This window comes from Chiloscyllium plagiosum, unplaced genomic scaffold, assembly GCF_037043375.1.
Source record: "Chiloscyllium plagiosum isolate Xiang-an unplaced genomic scaffold, Cpla_swu_hap1 HiC_scaffold_9, whole genome shotgun sequence".
Taxonomy (NCBI): Eukaryota; Metazoa; Chordata; class Chondrichthyes; order Orectolobiformes; family Hemiscylliidae; genus Chiloscyllium; species Chiloscyllium plagiosum.
In genome coordinates this window covers 84,930,423-84,951,179 of record NW_028270147.1, presented here as the reverse complement: position 1 = coordinate 84,951,179, position 20,757 = coordinate 84,930,423, and the positions used below count along the sequence as shown (strand labels likewise).

Genomic DNA, 20,757 nt, shown 5'->3' with positions numbered 1-20,757 from the left:
AAAATCCCCACGGATTTCCAGAAGTCCGTGCATGCCTATTTGAGAACCACAAAACTGTACTGATGAAATGTAAGGGGAGGAAAAGAACAACTGGTCCATCAAGGCTGCCTCATCCACAATGAAGATGGGATTAGTGTAACCAGACATTTGCCAACTCCTGTTCCCTATCCACGTTCCTTGGAGTGGCAAAAACGCAAACACTCTCTCTACATCCACAAGCATCCACTCCCTCCACCACCCGCGCTCAGTAGCAGCATTGTGTACCATCTACAAGATGCACTGCAGAAATTCAAAGATCCTCAGACATCAGCTTCCAAATCCATGACCACTTCCATCTCGAAGGGCAAGAACAGCAGATATATGGGAACACCACTGCCGGCAAGTTCCCCTTCTAGCCACTCATCACCCTGATTTGGAAACACATCGCCGTTCCTTCACTGCTGCTGGATCAAAATCCTGGAATTCCCTCCCTAATGGCATTGTGGGTCAACCCACAGCAGGTGGACTACAGCGGTTCAAGAAGGCAGCTCACTTTCACCTTCTCAAGGGCAACTAGGGACCAGTTTCCACATCTGCACTGATGACACTTTGTTCGACCTCACCATGATCATTTTCCATTGCCCCCAGATTATCAGTCTGCAGTAGATGTAAGGGAAATTGAATGCAAAATTAGAAAGGTTATGCATCACTAACAGAGCATTGGTGAGACTGCATCTGAAGTACTGTGTACACTACAGTCACTGTACTAAGGGAACTATGATAATGTGCTTGAAGCAGTTTAGAGATATTTGTTAGACTAACACCTGGAGGTGAGCAGACTGATTTATGAAGAAAGGCTAGACAGGCTAAGTCTGTATCCTCTGGAGGTTAGAAGCATTCAAGGTGGTTTAATTGAAAGATACAAGATCCTGAGGGGACTCGACTGGGTGGACAATGAAAGGATGGGAGAAACTAGAACTGGGGCGGGGGGGGTGTCATTGTTTAAAAATAAGGGGTCACTCATTTAAAGCAGAGATGAGGAAACTTTTTTTTTCTCTCAGGGAGATGAGTATCTTTGGAATTTCTCAAGAGGCAGCAGATGCAGAATCTTTAAATATTTTTAAGGCAGAGACAGATTCTTGATGAACAAGATGAAAATTCATAAAACAGAATAGAATTCCACAGAATCCATACACTGTTGATACAGGCCATTCGGCCCAACAGGTCCACATCTGAACAGCATCCCACCCAGACTCATCCCCCTACCCTTTCCCCATTACCCTGCATTTCCCATGTCCAATCCACCTGACCTGCACATCTTTGGACCGTGGGAGGAAACCCACACGGACACAGGGAGAGAATGTGTAAACTCCACCCAGACAGTTGCCCGCAGGGGGAATTGAACCCAGGTCCCTGGTACTGAGAGGCAACAGTGCTAACCACTGAGCCACCGTGCCACCCTTAATCAGGGCTATGCAGGAATGTAGATACAGTAAAAATCAGAACAGCCATGATTTTATTATATGGCAGAGTGCAGACTTGAAGTGGCAAATTCTCGTTCCTTGTTCATAAGGCTGAGCAGAAATTTCCTGACAGTTGCAAAACAAAGTACCACGTTGTGTTTAGTTTATTTGACAAGTCTGAAGGTAACCAAAGGCTCTGACTCACAGCCGTAACTGTACCTGACTCCTGCATTCATCGTGCAAATGCAGAGGCTTAAAGCAACACACACCTGCTTTCCATTTAACAGGACATAAAGTTTGAGTTCTTACAGTTGGGCATCTCCTGATTCAATGCAAGCTGTGAGTCGGTCATCTACAATCACAATAGCACAATGTGCTTAGAATTCCTATCCCTCATGTCACACTCATTGTAATGAAGTTTCCTCTGGATGCCTTCCAATAAGAATCATACTGATCAATGTTGAAGTCTTGCTTTTCACATTACTTTGATTGTCTCTCTTCCTTCAGATGCTGCTCTCTCTCCTATGAATCTTTCTCACTGTCTGTTCCCTCAATAAAGAAAACCTTGATCTGCATTCGCGAAATAAATGCAGGGACAGGTGCAGTTACAACTGTAAGTCAAAATCTTGGGCTACCTTCAGATTTGTCAAACAAACTAAACAGAACATGGTACTATGGACCAAGTTCGATGCTCAAATGAAATCTTGCCTTAATGATTTTTTAAAATTATCTTTAATCACTTGGTCATCCACTGAAACGTATTCAAATGTGGCTATGGCTTCATAAAAAGATCAAAGATTTATTATGCAAAGAATGAAAACAAACAGACTGCCCTAGATACGGAACATAACTGAAAATAAATCTTAAAACGCTCAAAGTAGAATTTAACCTATTCCCCAACATCAACACTTTACACGGATTTTGGTGTAACTGATTCTTTCCTGTGAATTGCAGAGTCATCTTGTACAAATATACTCAAAACTGAGCACTTAACTCTTAATTATGTGCGGATTTCTATCCAAACATTACATTGCAAACTGTCCATGCCGACCAGATATTCCAACCCAATCTAGTCCCACCTGCCAGCACCCGGCCCATAGCCCTCCAAACCCTTCCTATTCATATAGCCATCCAAATGCCTCTTAAATGTTGCAATTGTATCAGCCTCCACCACTTCCTCTGGCAGCTCATTCCATACACGTACCACCCTCTGTGTGAAAAAGTTGCCCGTAGGTCTCTTTTATATCTTTCTCCTCTCACACCAAACCTATGCCCTCTAGTTCTGGACTCCCCAACCCCAGGGAAAAGACTTTGTCTATTTATCCTATCCATGCCCCTCATAATTTTGTAAACCTCTATAAGGTCACCCCTCAGCCTCCATCGCTCCAGGGAAAACAGCCCCAGCCTGTTCAGCCTCTCCCTGTAGCTCAAGTCCTCCAACCCTGGCAACATCCTTGTAAATCTTTTCTGAACCTATCCAAATATGAAATGTTTGGAGGGAGATGGGGCAAGCACAGGCAGATTGGACTAGTTTAGTTTGGGGCTATGGTTGGCATGGACTGATTGGATCAAAGTCTCTGTTTCTGTGCTCTATGACTCTATAACTGGGAGCAATGAGTCTCTCCTTCATCAAGGTAGCTGGACTGGCGAACAGTAACCAAGGCAATGGTAACCAATTTGTCAAGATGGTGGATGGGAAAGCAAGAGTGGGTAAATGGAGTTGAGTTGCCAGAATGATTGAATGGTATCACCGAACAGTGGCATTGATGTGGTCTCTTCTGTTGGCACTGTGCTACGAAGAACTCTCTATTGAAGAGCTAAGAGGCAAGTTGAGAAGGGGAAGTAAAGTGTGACTATGAAGAGATTGGCAAATGCATTGAGAGTACAGGAGGACTTATATGAGGATGACCGAGAGCAATTAAAGAAAGCACAAGTATTTAAAGTTTCTACATCCACTGCTTTTTGAGGAAGGGAATTCTAAAAACATTCCCCACCCCCCCCCGAGAAAAACTGGAAAACTAAGAGGGGTGCTGAGTGTCAAAGTACAGAGTGGGGGTTTCAAGGGGCAAAGTAACTGGAAATACAGTCAAATAAAGAAGTGGTTGAGGTAAGAGGTGATGAAAATGAGAGAAAATAAGGATTCAACCATTTATTACTGATTATGAGATTCTACGGTTATGGAATCAAGACAGACATTTTTGTCGAGCTGGGGTGAACAGCTAGCCAACAGTTCATATCCATAACAACTACAGAGTGAGGGGGACGAATGCTGACAGATTTTAGCAAGCCAGGAAAAGCTTGGAAATCAGCACTTTAAAATTAGTAATCTCCACATTATTCCTGACCCCACATAATAGTAAGTATAGAAATAGCCAGTTAGAACAGATGAACGGGCGCATGCAGAGATGATGCAGATGAAAGAGCAACAGATTCGGACAGGTTCTGGGAGAGGTGGGACCTAAACAGCCCAGACAGGTTGCACTTCAAACAGAGCTGTGAGCAATATCAATGAAAAGTGGTTTGGCAGTGCTGTCGCTGAGGGTTTAAACCAAACTGCAGGAGGATGCGAACAATTGGAAAGAGAAACAAAGTGCACAAAGGAGAATGAGACACAGATAGCATCACCACAACAGATAGTATTAGGTGGGGTAAGGAGAAAAAGGTCCAACGCAGCCTTACAGTGCAAAAAAAAAACCATGACAAATAAGGTTATTGAGATGCAAGTGTCAACAACAAATGGGTAACTAATGCCTTGGTGATAATAAAGGTCTGGCCCAAAAAAAGGGCAGGACTTGGTACTAAATGCTCATGGATATGAACCTCATGCAGAAAAAATAAGTGGAAAAAGGTAAAAAGTTCTGAAACCAAAACAGAAAATGCTGGAAACTCTCAGCAGGTCTGGCAGCAACTGTAAGGAGAGAAAAGAGCTGACCTTGCGAGTCTAACTGACCCTTTGCCAAAGCTTGCCTGAATTTGCTTTTATTAAAAGGAAAAAGGATGACAGCACTGAATGGAGGTCTAGTACAATCCTGGAGATAGCTGTTGTCCCAGAGTGGTCAAGAACAGCATCCACCTCGTGAGAGTTAACAAACAACAAAGCGAACATTACATTGCTGAGAGTATTTTAGAGGGCAAATAGTGACAGCCATCTAGAAAAGCAAATTCTGCAGAGAAATTACAGAGGTCCAAAAATTACTGAACAGTTATAATGGGAATGTGAGTGGGAGTGGGAGTGGGAGAGGGTGTGGGAGTGGGAGTGTGTGTGGTGTTAATTATTCCACAAAAACCGAGACAATAGACCATTAAGTTACAGAGCGAGACAAACGTTCAGAAAAGTTTCCACATTTTGTGGGTTTGCAGAAAACGAGATGTAAAAGGAGAAGCCCAAGCCAGCCTCAGTGGTGGTAAAGTTTGCCACCATCCCCGAGGGCAGTTAAGGAACCCCAACAATATTGGTCTTGCCAGTGATCACCCACACATACCAAAAGTTAATGAAAAGAAAATGATAATTCAGCTCCAAATTAAGTCACTCAGAGCAATTAAGGAATTCCAACAGGAATTTAGTGAAGGCAAATTGTGTTTAATGAACTTGATCAAAGTTTGTTGATGAGGTACAGAAGGCTAACATAGTGTTACTAGCAGCTATCACTCAAAAGGAGGTGGGGGGGGGTGAAGGCGCCCTATCAGGATCCTGAGAAATAGTATTAGATGGGGTCAGAATACAAGAAAAGGTCCGTATTCACCACATTAACTATGTCTTGAGTCTATGTGTGACTCAATAGGTTGAATGTGGAATTCCATATCTTGCGGCATATACAGCAGATTTTCCCAAGAGGTAGTGGGATCTGGAATGAAAGATTTGCTTCAACTTTTCCGTAATCTGTCACTACTCTCCAACATCTTGGGGACATCAGGACTCAAAACATGATGCTGCTTAAAGGACAAGCTGTCACCATTCTGAACAACTGGTAGCGAGCTCCTCCCAGTCATTGAGATCAATGCTGCTATGATTTGAGGAGGTGTCTTTGAAGTACCTTCTTTGTAATCCCCTGAAACATTGCACATTGGAGAGTTGAGAGCACGGGCCCTGGAGGGGGAGATGCTTTTTGATCATCCAGACATAGTGAAGTTAATTTGGAAGAAGTTTTCCCTGAATTCCCAGACAGCTGCTTTCAAAAATGATGCTAGCATTTTTTTTTTGACAGGTCTCCCTTTCAATATGGAGAACATGATGGAGCTACTGCTCATGGAACTTGTCTAGTGCTTCTGTGCAACACGGATATGAAGTCCAGATCTCCCTGTCTTCCAGGAGAGAGGTGAATATGACATGTTAGGATTTACAATGAGGTGTGAAGATTCTTTCTGCAATAATTGTTGCCACAGCTGCTAGAAGACTGAACGGATACCATTGGCCCAGTGTCAGATGCCCTTGTCAGTGCAGTTTTTGGTTTTGAGAGAGGTGACCACCAAGATATAAGAACGGCTCAACCTAGAATCGTAGAATCCCTACAGCGTGGAAGGAGGCCACTTGGTCCATCAACTTCACACTGATCTTCTAAAGAGCATCCTACCCAGACCCAGACCCCTACTGTAATTTTTAACCCCACATTTACCACCAGCTAATCCACCTAACTTGCACTTTGGACTGTGGGAGGAAACTGGAGCACCAGTGGGAACCCACACCGACATGGGAGAACATGCAAACTATACACAGCCAATGGCCCAAGGCTGGAATAGAACTGTGAGGCAGCGATGCTACCACTGTGCTCTCCTCCAATATCAGGTGAGAAGTGTATAATCAACTGACCAAGTGTGGGTTTATATCGGAGTTTTGCTTCAGTAACAAGCAAGACCAAGTCAAGTTTCTTGTCTGTAGAACTGAAGAGTTTCCAATGTGGTTTGCAAACATGTTGCTGACTGGACAAAGACAACGTAGTCATCCGTAGATGGCACATAAGCATATTTATAATAGTCGTACACAGTTGATGCGGTGAATATGGACTTCTAAAGACGTTTGACAAAGCAGCGCATTAGAAACTTGCCGGAAAAGTTGAAGTTTGTGGAACAAATTAGATAATGGCAACATGGTTGAGGGATAGGAAATACAAAGTAATAGTGAACCATTGTTTTCCAGGTTGGAAGAAGGTAGACAATAGACTTACCTTAGGAGTAGGAGCATTGCTTTTCTCAGATAAATGACCTAGACTTGGCAAAATGTCAACATTTGCTGATGATGCAAAACTTGGAAGCACTGTGAACATTGAGGAGGACAACGATAAGCTTGAAAAGGATTTGGAATGGGCAATTCACAGCAAGTAAAATTTCAAACAGAGGAGATGAGAAGTGACATATTTAGTAGGAAAAAGGGCAAGAGACAAAATAAAGGATACGATTCTAAAGGGGGTGTGGTTAAAATAGGGATTGGGGGTATTTGTGAAGAAATTGTTTAAGGTTGTATAGTAGTTTGTGAAAGTGGTTTAAAAGGTATTCCGGGTTCTTGGTTTTATAAACAAAGTGCAAAAGCAAGCTAAGTATATGCAATTATAAAATACTGGTTCAGCTTTGACCAGACTGGGGTGTCCATTTCTGGGCACCAGACTTTAGCAAGAGCATGAAGACTTTGAAGAGTGCACAGAAATTTTTAACAACAAAGGCTCTAGGGATGAAAAGCTTTACTTGTCTAGATAGATTACAGAAGCGAAGGCTGTTCTCCTTCGAGATGCTTGACAGGAGGTTTTATATATATATGTCCAAAAATCACAAAAAGGTCTACACAAAGTAGATACAAAGAATCTAGACCCAATTGTCGAAGGTTTGAAATCGAGAGGACACCATCATAAAGGTAAACCGCAAAGAACCAATCGTGACAGGAGGAAAAATTCAATAAAACAGGTGAAGAACTGAACAGAGAAGGAGTTGAGTGTAGTGGCCATCACAAAGGAGAAGATGCTGGGGAAGCTGAAAGATCTGAAGGTAAATAAATCACCCAGACCAGATTAACTACATCACAGAATTCTGAAGAGATAGCTGAGGAGACTGTGGAGGCATTGGTGGTGACATTTCAGCTGTCACTTGGAGAGAGCATCCCACAGGACTGGAAAATAGCTAATCTAACGCCCCTGTTTAAGAAGGGAGAAAGGAAGGCAGAAGACAGGAAGCTATAAGCTGGTTAGCCAAACTTCAGTTGTTAAGACTTTACAGTCCATTATTAAGGATGAGATCGTAAGGAAACATAAGGTAAAATAAAGCTGAGTCAGCACAGCTTCATCAAGGGGGCTCATGCCTGTCAAATCTGTTAGAATTCTTTGAGGAAGTGACAAGCAAGTTACACAAGTGGATGTGACCTATCTAGATTTCCAGAAGACCTTTGGAGGACAGGAGAATGCTAAATAAGGTGAACCCATGGTGGTAGTGGTGAGGTACTGGCATTGATAGAGTATTGGCTGACTGGTAGAAAGCAGAGTAGGGATAAAAGGGGTCTTTTTCAGGAACGGCAGTTAATGACTTGTGAAATTCCATAAGAGTCAGTGTTAGGGCAACTATTCACATCATACGTTAATGACCTGGGCAAAGGAACTGATGGCATTGTTGCTAACTTTGCAGATGACACAAAGATTGTGGCAAGACATGTAGTGTTGTAGAGGCAGGAAGGCTGCAGAAGGACGAGGAGAGTGGGCAAAGTGGCAGAGGGAAAGCAATGTGGGAATGATTGAGATCATGCACTTTAGCAGGAATAGAGGGGTAGACTATTTTCTAAACAGGGAAAAACTTCAGACATCTGAAGCACAAAGGAACTTGGGAGTCCAAGTTCAGGATTCTCTTAAGGTGAACGTGCAGATTCAGTCGGCAAATGCAATTTTAGCATTTATTTCAAGAGGGCTAGAATACAAGAGCAGAGATGGACTGCTGAGGCGGTGTAAGGTTCTGGTCTGACCGCATTTGGAACATTGAGGGGGGTTTTGGGTCCCATATCTAATCAAGGATGTGCTGGCATTGAAGGGAGACCAGACGATGTTTACAAGAATGTTGCCAGGAATTAAGGGTTTGTCATATGAGGAATGACTGAAGACTCTGGGTCTGATCTCAATGGAGTTTAAAGGATATGGGGGTCTGATTGAAATTTACAGAATACTTAGAGGCTTGGATAGAGTGGACATGGAGATGTTTCGTGGAGAAGATGCTAGCACCAAGGGAACAATTCAGAGTGAAGGGACAATTATTTAGAACAGAGATGAGGAAGAATTTCTTCAGCCAGAAGGTGGTCAATCTGTGGAACTCATTGCCGCACAAGACTGTGGAGGCCATGTCATTGAGTGTATTTAAGGCAGAGATAGATAGGATCTTGATTAGCTTGAGGATCAAAGGTTATGGGAAGAAGGCAAGAGGATGGGGTCGAGAAACGTTTTGGCCATGATCGAATGGTGGAGCAGACTGGGCCAAAATACCTAATTCTGTTCCTATATCTTACGGTCCTGCCTGAGAATGTTTTGGGGCAGATTCAGTCATGGCTTTCAAAATGGAATTGGATAGGCAGCCAAAGAGAAGAAATTGGCAGCGTTACAGGGAAAGAGTTAGAGAATGGAACTACCCGATTTGCTCTTGCAGAGATCTTGCACACACATGATAGTCTAAACTGTTTCCCTTAGTGTTTTAATTACTTGTGTCCTAATTTACTAAGATTTTATGATAGACAGGCACTGTGTAATAAGTTCAATGATTTGGTGTTTTATAAAGATTAGATGTTAAATGATGAATCAAACAATGTATTAATCACAGCATGTCAACTAGTCTGTGACTGACCACCTGGGAGTGCGCAGCATTTAGGATTGCTTTGCATCTGGAACAAAGACTCACTACTTTAATACAACCTCCACGTCACTTCTTATAGTCAAGTGGATTGTATATAATCTTAAGATGCTGTGACAGAACACATATTTTATTGTTTTTTCTGTTATTGCAGGGCAATGTGCCACATGGCAATGTGTTAACTTAGCAAAGTCTCAAAGTTTAATTGTTGAACACTTCTGCTTAGAATGTAATGTATTTCAGAATTGATTTTGCCCCTCTGACATAGCATAACAGTCACAGCAAAACTCCTGTATGCACAGCAACACCATCTTACAAATGCAACAAATTAAACCTAACTAAGTATTTATTTGGGAATATGTGCTTTGGGATATCTTTAACAGCACAGCAGGTCAGGCAGCATCTAGGGAACAGGAGATTCGACGTTTCGGGCACAGGCCCTTCTTCGGCCTGTGCCCGAAACGTCGAATCTCCTGTTCCCTAGATGCTGCCTGACCTGCTGTGCTGTTCCAGCAATAAAGTTTCAACTTTGATCTCCAGCATCTGCAGACCTCACTTTCTCCTTTGAGATATCTCCATTACTAATATATCTCAAATAACCTGCCAACTGACGTTCTGAAAATTCATTATTTCTGATGCTTTAGTTCATTGTTCAGAAATTATTTTGCATACAGAAAATACCCCTTTACTCAGTTTTAAAAATTAAAACATTTTTCTTATCATGACAAACTCTCACAACAGAGATCAGCCCTGTTGCTCCCACCCATACTCACTCCAACACTTGAAGACCCCATTGTGTCTTAATGATTATAACCAGACACGGTACTCATTATTTGAGGATAATAATGCGTGTGAAATGCATTGTAGAGGTGATACCAACGTACATTACCAGAAAGATCATCAGTAACACACAGTAATTTCTCCTTGCACATCTCATAGAATTTTACAATACAGAAAAGGCCTTTCAGCCCCCATCATGTCTCTACCACCAAAGCTGCATAAATCTACACTCATCCCACCTTTCAGCATTAGGCCCATAGCCTTGAATGTAACAACATTTCAAGAGCTCATTCAAGTACTTTTTAAAGGTTGTCAGGTTTCCTGCCTCAACGATGCTCCCAAGCAGTCATTCCAAACTTCCACCACCCTTTAGGCACAAGCACTTTTCTTCAAACATCCTAACTTGCAAGTAAACTTGATGGCTCCTTTTTACTGACCCTTCAATTAAGGGGAACAGATGCTTTCTATTCACCCTGTCCATGCCCCTTATAATCTGATATACTTATTCGATTGCCCCTCAACCTTCTGTGCTCCAAAGATACCACCCGAGCTGATTCATCTCTGCTCACAGCTGAAGTTCTCCATCCCAGGCAAAATTCTGGTGCATCTCCTTTGCACCCTCTCCAGTGCAATCACATCCTTCCTATAGTGTGGTGACCAGAACTGCATACAGTACTCCAGCTGTGGCCTAACCAAAGTCTTGCGCAGCTCTAACATAAACTCCTCGCTCTTGCAATCTATGCTTCAATCTATAAAGTACCTTATTCGAAACGTTTCTATTTTAAACAAATTCAGCACAGTCGGAAGTATTTTCTTGGGTTCAGTGACATCGGTTGGTTCTCTACTGATGTGCTAGAGTTAGCATGTGCTACCCAATAATCATTTCTACAACCGCGTAACCAGACGATGCAACGCTGATAACCAGTTCAGATTACTAAGCCTTACTAATCATTATTGGAAAGTTCTTCAACCTGCTTGAAGGTGAGCTGAGAAAACAGCCAAATATCCAAGGTCACCTATGAACTGATGCACTTTATTTCCAAGCAACCAAACATATGAAGATCTATTACACGTGATTTGGTGAATTCAGTCAGTACAATTTATCTTCCAATAATGGCTTGAAGACAATGGACGTTATACTTCTGCACATCAGAGAGTCTTCTTATTTGACTTAAAACAAAGTGCCTTATCATTACTCTCCGACAATCTTTTGAGTCTGGACAAACTTATGCTTACAATTTTCTGCTTACAGACTGATTAGTGAGTGTTTCTCTGACTAGAAAGAATTTCTCGAGTGCACAGAAATGGGCTTTAGGTGGGGTTCACGGCCTACACAGACAGGCTGAAGAACTGCTTATTGTTGATTATCTTGAGGGAAAACAATCTCTAGTTCCTTAGCATAAATCATCTTTCATACAGAGTAATCACAGGCAAATGATTCAGTTAATCATGGCAAATATCTTCTTCAGCTGGTTTTCTTCAGCTCAATAGGTGAATAAAGTCTCACTGCCATTAAGTGATGTGCAGAATGGATGTTCTCCAGCTTATTCTCTCTGCCAACTTTAAAAATATTGCTCTTGGAAAGTGCAGTTGTGCAAGGCCGACACATGCTTTACATCCTGACTTGCCTGAAGGCATTGGCACTGTCACACCTTCTTCGAGTCACCGAGGTGTACGGCATGGAAACAGACACTTTGGTCCAACTGACTGTCCATGTTGACTAGATATCCCAAATTAATCTAGCCCCATTTACCAGCATTCAGCACTTATCCCTCTAAACCCTTCCCATTCATGATTCCATCCAGAAGCCTTTTAAAATGTTGTAATTGTACCAGCCTCCATCACCTCCTCTGGCAGCTCATTTCAAACACACACGCTAAATAGTTGTCCCTTAGGTTCATTTTATATCTTCTCCCTCTCACCTTAAACTTCTGCTCTCTAGTTTTGGTCTGCCCTTGGGAAAAAGATTGCCCATTCCATGCCCCTCACGATTTGATAAACCTCTAAGGTCATCCGTCAGCCTCCAAAGGTCCAGGGAAAACAGAGTCAAAACGTGTGATGCTGGAAAAGCACAGCTGGTCAGGCAGCATCTGAGGAGCACAGCAGTCACTGTTTCAAGCAGACACAGCAATGGACACAGCAGATGAGGTTTGTGGAGGTGCAAGAAAACCTTTGCTGGATGTGGAAGGATCCTTTTGGGCCTTATGAGAGAGGGGAGGTGTGGACACAGGTCTTACACCTCTTGTGGTGGCAGCAGAAGGTGCTGTGAGTGGAGGGTGGCTTGGTTAGGGTATGTGGACCTAACAAGGGAGGAAAATATGGAAAATATGGTCTCTACGGAATGCAGATAGGGGCAGGGAGGGAAATATATCTCTGGTGATGGAGTCTGTTTGTCGGTGGCGGAAATGGCGGTGGATGATATGTTGTATCCGGAGGTTGGTGGGGTGGAAGGTGAGGACCAGGAGGGTTCGGTCCTTGTTGCGATTGGAGTTCAAGGACGGAGTTGCAGGAAGTGGAGGAGATGTACCGGAGGACATCGTTGACCATGTGGGAGGGGAAGTTGCAGTCCTGGAAGGAGGCCGCCAGCTAGGATGTGGTGGAATTGATTCTTCTGGGAGTAGATGCAGCGGAGGCGGAGGTATTGGGATGGCATTTTTACAGGAGGCAGCGTGGGAGGTGGTGTAGTCCAGGTAGCTCTGGGAGTTGGTGAGTTTGAAGCTGAGGTCCGGGAAAGGGAGGGAGGTTTCTGAGATGGTCGAGGTGAATTTGGTGTCGGAGTGGAAGATGTTGGTGAATCTGATGAACTGATCAACCTCCTTGTGAGAGCACGAGGTGGAGCCCATACAGTCATCGATGTAGCGGAGGAAAAGGTGGGGAATGGTGCTGGCGGAGCTGCGGAAGATGAACTGTCCCATGTACCCAAAAAAGAGGCAGGCATAGCTGGGGCCCATGCTATTGTCCAAAGCTACCCCTTTGGTCTGGTGGAAGTGGGAGGATTCGAAGGGGAAATTGTTGAGGGTGAGAACCGGTTCAACAAATCGAATGAGTGTGTTGGTGGAAGGGTACTGGTTGGGTCAGAGGGAGAAAAAGAAATGGAGGGCTTGGAGGCTTTCATCCTGGCGGATAGATATGGATAGGGACTGGATGTCCATGGTGAAGATGCAGCATTGAGGGTCAGGGATCCAAAAGTCATGGAGGAGGAGGAGAACATGGATAGTGTCTCGAATGTATGTAGGGAGTTTCTGGACCAACGGGGACAGGACAGTGACAAGGTATGCAGAGGGATGTTCGGTGGGGCAGGAGCAGGCTGAGACGATGGGCCAACCGGGCAGTCAGGTTTTGTGAATTTTGGGTAAGAGGGCTATTTTCCAGGGAAAATAGTCCCAGCCTATTCAGCCTCTCCTTCCAGGCCCTCCAACCCCGACAACATCCTTATAAATCTTTTCTACACCCTTTCAAATTTAACAACATCTTTCCTACAGCAGCGAGACCAGAATTGCACACAGAATTCCAAAAGTGGCCAAACCAATGTCCTGTACAGCCGCAACATGACATTCCAACTCCTATAGGAGAAAGGGAGGACTGCAGATGCTGGAGATCACAGTCGAGAGTGTAGTGCTGGCAAAGCACAGCAGGTCAGGCAGCATCCCAAGAGAAGCAGAATCGATGTTTCAGGCTTAAACCCTTCATCAGGAAACTTTTTTTTCCTGTGGTTAGTCAGTCGTTGGAGACGGTGATGGAGAGGACCAGGAAGGGGAGGGGAGGTGTCTGAGATGGTCCAGTGGATTTGAGGCAGGGGTGGAAGATGTTGGTAAAGTTGATGAACTGGTCAACCTCCTTGTGGGTGCACGAGGCAGCGCCAATGCAGTCATCGATGTAGCGGAGGAACAGGTGGGGGGGTGGTGCCGGTGTAACTGTGGAAGATGGACTGTTCCACGTATCCAACAAACAGGCAGGCATAGCTGGGCCCCATGTGGGTGCCCATGGCTACTCCTTTTGTTTGGAAGAAGTGGGAGGATTGGAAGGAGAAGTTGTTAAGGGTGAGCACCAGTTCAGCCAGGTGGATGGGGGATGTTCGTGGACAGGTACTGGTTAGGACAGCCTGGGAGGAAGGGCTTATATCTGGAACACTGATTCTCCTTCTCCTCGGATTCTGCCTGACCTGCTGTGCTTTCCCAGCAACACACTCTCGATCTCAACTCCTATACTCAATGCTCTTGAACTGCTGCTGTCAATCTGGTGTAGGTACAATCTTAAATGCTGTTAGGAAGCTTCAGGCTTTTGACTTGGCAGCATGAAGCTGCTCCGTAATAGGGAATTCTGCGGCTAGGTCCTAAGAATGAGATCATTGGCTTCTAATAACTACAAGTATTTTTTTTCTGCTCAGTATGACTCCAAACAGCTGAGAACCCTCTCCCACCTTCCCCCACTCCTGTTGGCTTCAGTTTTACTTGGTTTCCTTGATGCCGCGCTGGTAAAGTGCTCCCTTGATGTCAAGAGCTGTCACTCAGTCTCCGCTGTGTGGGTCACAAATCCACAAATCTTTGCACTACAAATTTTTAACTATTTCTAAATGCTCTCAGCTCACAAGCACACCATGACCTGTTCAGCAAGGGTCACAGAGTCATACAGCACAGAAACAGACCCTTCGGTCCAACTAGTCCATGCAGATCATAATCCCAAACTATACTAGTCCCACCTGCCTGCGCTTGGTCCAAATCCCTCCAAACAGTTCTTATTCCTGCACTTGTCCAAATGTCTTATAAACGCTGCAGCTGTATCCACCACTTTCTCTCGAAGTTTATTCCACAAACGAACAACTCCCTATGTTAAACAATTGCCCCACGTATCATTTTAAATCTTTCTCCTCTTAACTTAAAAATATGCCTCCTAGTCTTGAAACTCCCCACCCTAGGGAAAAGATTACTGCCATTCACCTTAGCTATATCTCGGTTAGCTCAGTTGGCTGAATGGCTGGTTTGTGGTGTAGAATGAAGCCACCTGCCTGGGTTCAATTTCTGCACTGGCTGAGATTACCATGAATGACCCTCCTTCTCAACTATTCCGTTCACCTGAGGCAAGGTAACCCTCAGGTTAAATGACTACCAGTCATCATTCTCTCTAATGAAAGAGACAGAAGCCCTCTTGTCCGGTAGGATTATGGTGGCTTTACGTGCTAAGCACCAGTATCTCCAGACTGTAATTTCACACTGCCCTGTTATTCCAAAACTAGAAGCGATTGCCTTTCCTCCAAAACGTGTGGACATAAGCATTGTACCTCACAACATTTCATAATTTTAGCAGTGAAACATATTTCAAAATAACATAGACAGGCAGCAACATACTAGATTTTGAAACTTTAGCTTAATACTGGCATATAGGAGGCTGCGTCCACTTTTCACACCTTACTTGGCAAGCCTTAATTGGGAGAAATGCATTGAGCTTTCATCTGTTCTTTACAATTTTTCAACCATTTTCTAAAACCAGATTACCTAGCCACGGCCATGTCCATCATAATGGGACCATGCTTTGCAAACTCTGCACTGTTATGTCTACATTACAACAGTGATTCCATTCCTGAAGTAAATCACTTTGGGATGCCCAGAGGTTATGAAAGGCATTACATAAGCACCTTCATGCATGGACCATTCCAGTCATTCTTGAACTATCATGCATATTTGGTCAGCAGACCAGAAGTAATCTGGTTAAATGGTATCATAAAGTCAATGTCGTGTACCTGAGAGTCAATTTAGAAACATGCACAACGATAGCTGACGAAATCTATCATTGAAGATTAGTGTCAGAAAACTACAAGCCTTTGAAACAATAGGGGCCATTGGAAAATCTTGCTCTCATAACTCAGAACTTACCTGAAACAAAAATGGAGTACATTAAACAGAGGAAAATACTAATGGGCAACTTTTCTTAACTACCGTAAGACCATTAGCAAAGTTAAAAGTTAAAGTGGAAACCCAGATACCTTTGAAGAGGATGTCAGATTAAATGCATGAAATGGAAGGCTGTTAGGAACTCTGGAACAGGAGTAAGCCATTCAGCCCAACTGCATTGTGTCATGCAGTTAGATCATAGCTGATCATCTATCCCATGCTATCCCCATTTCCCTTGATATCATTCACTTTCAGAAATCTATTGATTTCTGTTATGAACATTATAAATAAGCTTCCACAGCCCAATGAAGTTCACCATCCTCTAAGTGAAGAAATTCGTCACCACCTCAGTTTCAATTTAACTAACACTTATTCTGAGAATATGACTCCTGGTTCATGACTCACCAATAGGGGAAACATCACCTCTGTCACTCCTGTCAGAATTTTGCAAGTTTCAATGCGATCACCTTTCATTTGTTAAAACTCTACAGAGAACTGGCCTAGTTTCCCCAATCTTTCCTCATAATTCACCACCAGCATCTTATGGATTAACTCCAATTTTCCACCATTATCATGCATCCCTCAATTACCCAAGACACTAAAAGACTATCTATCCCAGCCTTAAATAATGGCACATTTGGATTAGATAATTCAAATAGCCATTCCTTTCCATTTACAATGCAGCCAACTACATGCGACACTGGCCCCCTTAGAATCAGTGAGATATAACTAAGGATGAACGACCATCCAATTCTGTTACAGGCTTCAATTATAGGCTTCAGTTTAATTCAACATAATAGGTAAAACACAACGCAATTCAGTGCCTTACATAAGAAGTTTCCACATCTTTCAAAATATATTTAAACATATGTATTTGCATCTGTGTTGTTGTTCTCTTATTTGGGATTTGATACTGGCTCATAAGGCCTCTTGAAGACATTTTACATGAATTGCTGGTTGGCTGGCAGCAAACAAATCGAAGATGTAAGAGTACAAAAAGGTACCTTCTACATATACTGAGTTTATTAAATTAAACTGATGATTTCCTGAGCTCCAACCAACTTTGCCACCTAGCACTGCACCTTGATCTTACTAATTACAGGTACAAGATGCTTTATCCGAACATCCAAAAACTGAAAAGCTCCAAAATCCGAAGGTTGTTTTGTGAAGTTTTTTTCTCATGAACAAGGTTGTTTGGTGAGTAAACAGTTAACCCAAGTCGACACCCACTCTATGTGTGTCACTCAGATGCGACATTGGAGGCGCGGCCAAGCACCGACAGGCCTGGGGGTTTCTCTGTGAACGCCCCCAAGTCGACACCCACTCAACCTGTGTCACTCAGATGTGACCTGGGGTGGTGTGGCCAAGCAAGCTCTAAGTTAGAAGTCTGCTTCTCTGGTAAGATGTTTAAAAACTTCACCATTAAACTGTCACATTCTGAAAACTGAAAAATTCTGAATTCCGAAAAATAGCTGGTCCCGAGCATTTCAGATAAAGGATCTTGTACCTTGGCAGGACAAAGTAAGTTCTCAGCGTTTTAAGGGATTCACCTGTATTGCAGTAAAGAAATGTATGAAACTAAATATCTTTAAAGTGATATTCAGTGCATCAGACAATAATCCGTACCCTCTCCAACATGAATGAAGATCGTTTAGCAAAGAAATGTAATATTCACAGATATCAAAACTGCATGGACATCTTTACATTTTCCATTGTCAGAACCACTTCTGCCAGAGGTTTTACAGCCAAAAAAAATGGAGATGTCCTTTTCATGGGAATGAGTTTTGGTTAAAATACACTATCCACAACACAATGCCAAAATTCTCTAAGCACAAAGTTGATCAGCCACCAACTAGCAGTTATCCACTTAGAGAGATTATGGAATTTTGACACCACTGATACTATTCTATATAACAGTTTTCTGTTAATTATCAACAAATAGCAATCAACATTCGGAAATAAAGCACACATTTTTCTTCCCATATTCAAGCCAAGTAACATACACTTGCCATTGTTCAATAGATAAACAGTCCAATGACTGAAGAAATATTTATTTCTTTTTTTAAAAAATATCAGAACTGCAATAACTATCTGATTCTCTCAAAATCTGCAGTTAAACGCTCTTCAATAATAACAGTCGTGTCTGGTGCATATTTTCAACAGCAGCCACATCATTTGTCAACGGTTAATCGTCACAGTTATCACACCGCCTCAACCTGGCAGGAGGTCATAAGGAACTGTGCACTTAAAGCAAAGGGCAAAAGCAGCATTTTGCCAGCTGACTGAAAGAGAGATACGGACATTTAAAATTTACTGCCAGCAGGAAAGCATAAATATTTATGCTTTGCTGCAAAATATTTGAAAGGAAAGGCCTGCACAGATGGAAAAAAAACTTCATATCATATCATATCACACAGCAGTCCTTATTGTAACATATAAACAGTTGGCTGCTGCCTCTTAGCAGAGACACATAAAAGCATCCTTATAATATTACACTACGCATATCTTGTTAAAACAGGTTATTTAATGATTTGCAGCCTCAGAATTAGGCTACAGCACAGCACAATAGCAGCTGTAAAGGGTGGAAAAAGCTTTCAATACTGACAAGATCAATTATATATTCAAATAAAACACATCTCCAGTTCTAAATGTCTGTGCTAAATTTCCAACAAGTATTTTAGCTCAGTTCAGTTCTGTTCTTGTAAACACAGTGTTATTTTAGTCCAACGCAGCCAGTGGTTAACACAGTCAAGGCAGCCATTATAATGTTCCTCAAGCCACCCTTGGTACATACCCCCAAAGACATCGCCATTTTGGAAGTTCTTTCCCTTCTGCGCTTCCTCCTCGTTTTGAACAGTAGAGACATGCTTGGCTGAGGCACAGCCCATAGTTCTACGCAAATGGCTTCAACGTGCACTGCCCACAGATCATCTCTAAGATGAAATCTCCTCCCTCCCTGTTAGATGCAACCTGTGGACAAACGAATTAAACAGTCTTAAAATCTCTATGTTAAACAGGTTCTCAACCTTGCCCAAATAGGACAGCAGGTATCACAACCTTTGCCCCACCTCTTCGCACTGTACATGAAAATCTGCACTCCAAACTGTAGCAAATTCTCCAGCAACAGACAGGAGGGTCAGGAAAGAACCTGGCCTCTAATGAAGTCCATTAGTCAAGCGGCGGGCACTAAAAATTAGCTGATGGTCAGGACATGTTGTTCTTTACTGAAAAATAAGACAGTAGACAGTGGTAGGCACTACTGAGAGGCGATACCCTTCCACAATGAGCAGAGAAAACAAAATACAAAAACATAACTATGAACCAAAAAGGCAACATGAAAGAATTCATAAGCGTAACAAGAATGCACAGATACATTTACAAATAAATTGACGAATATATATGGCTTCTGGTCAACATTAACTTTTTCAGTGCAGGTGGCTTTTGTTACAAACATCTGAATATACACAGTCTATTGTTATCCTGTGACGAGTCAGGTGACACACAGCTTCATTTGTGGACTGTGGAGAAAAATGCATGCAAAGCTGCTTCCCTATATTTCTCATGTGCTGGCTATGTACTAAATGGTACTGTTTTCAGGGGCAACTCCAAAATCATTAGATAAATTTTTATTACACACAACCTCTATCAATTGTGAGTTTTTACTATCTGTAAACAACCCTCATTCACTAATGAAGTGGCAAAATCTATTTGAACTATAGCAGAGCAGTATTCAATCATCTGACATGTTTAATTAAAGAACATACAATGGGCTTCACGGTTTCATTATAATCTTTTGTCATTCTTTTTTTTGAGAATTGGAAAAAAGACTTTAAATGCAACTAGCAAACACATTTTTATCAATCTGACTTCATCAGTATTACAGCAGAGCTTAAAATTGATTGAATTTCAATGAAATTAAGCCAATTAGACTTGGTGTATCACAGTTAACTTGCACACATGATCCTCAGTTCAATGCACACATGTATTGATGCATTGAATGTAACTGGTCTTACATGTCTTGCATTAATTGTTGCTGCCAGCTCATTTTCAATTCAGCAGATCTGTCTGGTTCATTTCTTATTGCAATGCCCTTGGAAATACAGGGATTACAATTTTACAGGATTTGCGATGTAGGTTAAAAGAAAATGAAATTAAATGACGCATTCAGGTTTTGTTCCTCCATTGTCGCATTAACACATTTTGGCTATTAAGAGCTTTCTGTTCATCATTAGGATTGTGATCGTCTTTTCTGATCACAACAAGTATTGAGTGTATTTTCTTCCCCTTCCTATAAAGGGGTCATCACTTCAATGGTGTAGCAACACCAGGAACTCTTCCTATCAGAAGTTGGAAGTGTAAATCTCATGCCCTTGCAGATTTGAGCTATTTCGATGAAGGAATGTGTCCAGCAAGACTATAAACCTCCCAGATGATAAACAGTTACAGTACAGAACAGAACTGGGATATACTGCAGAAAAGTCTTTTCCCAGAACCACTCCTAGGTCAAACTTTGAGCTGTGCCTTCTGATACTTGGCCCAATCAGGACTGAAGCCATTCTCCTTCAGAATCTGGAAAACCTCAAACAGATCATTACAAAGTTGCGTCATTTCCAGAACGAACAAACCTAACGTTACGAACCTCTCCTTCTAACTCAAGATGTTTGACAGCTGGAATTGAAAGAACAGCCTTGCATTCATATTGTGCAATTCATAAGAGGAGAACATTTCAGAAGCACTTCACAGCCAATTCATTTATCTTTAAAGTATATTTACCGTTACCACGTAGGAAACAAAGCAGTCAATTTTCACACAGCAACCTCCAACAAACAACTTGATAAATG

General features: G+C 42.5%; 1 protein-coding gene across 4 annotated transcripts in view; it reads right to left on the bottom strand.

Annotated features, from left to right (window-relative positions):
- Positions 1 to 20,757, bottom strand: part of LOC148149184 (uncharacterized protein C1orf21-like) — a 194,498-nt gene that overhangs the window by 115,886 nt on the left and 57,855 nt on the right. For all 4 annotated transcript variants that reach the window (XM_087990895.1, XM_087990892.1, XM_087990893.1 and 1 more), the window contains one exon: positions 18,711 to 18,886. In XM_087990895.1, coding sequence (XP_087847021.1) covers positions 18,711 to 18,804 — 94 coding nt within the window. In that variant the 5' untranslated portion in view covers positions 18,805 to 18,886. The remainder of the gene's footprint in view (positions 1 to 18,710; positions 18,887 to 20,757) is intronic.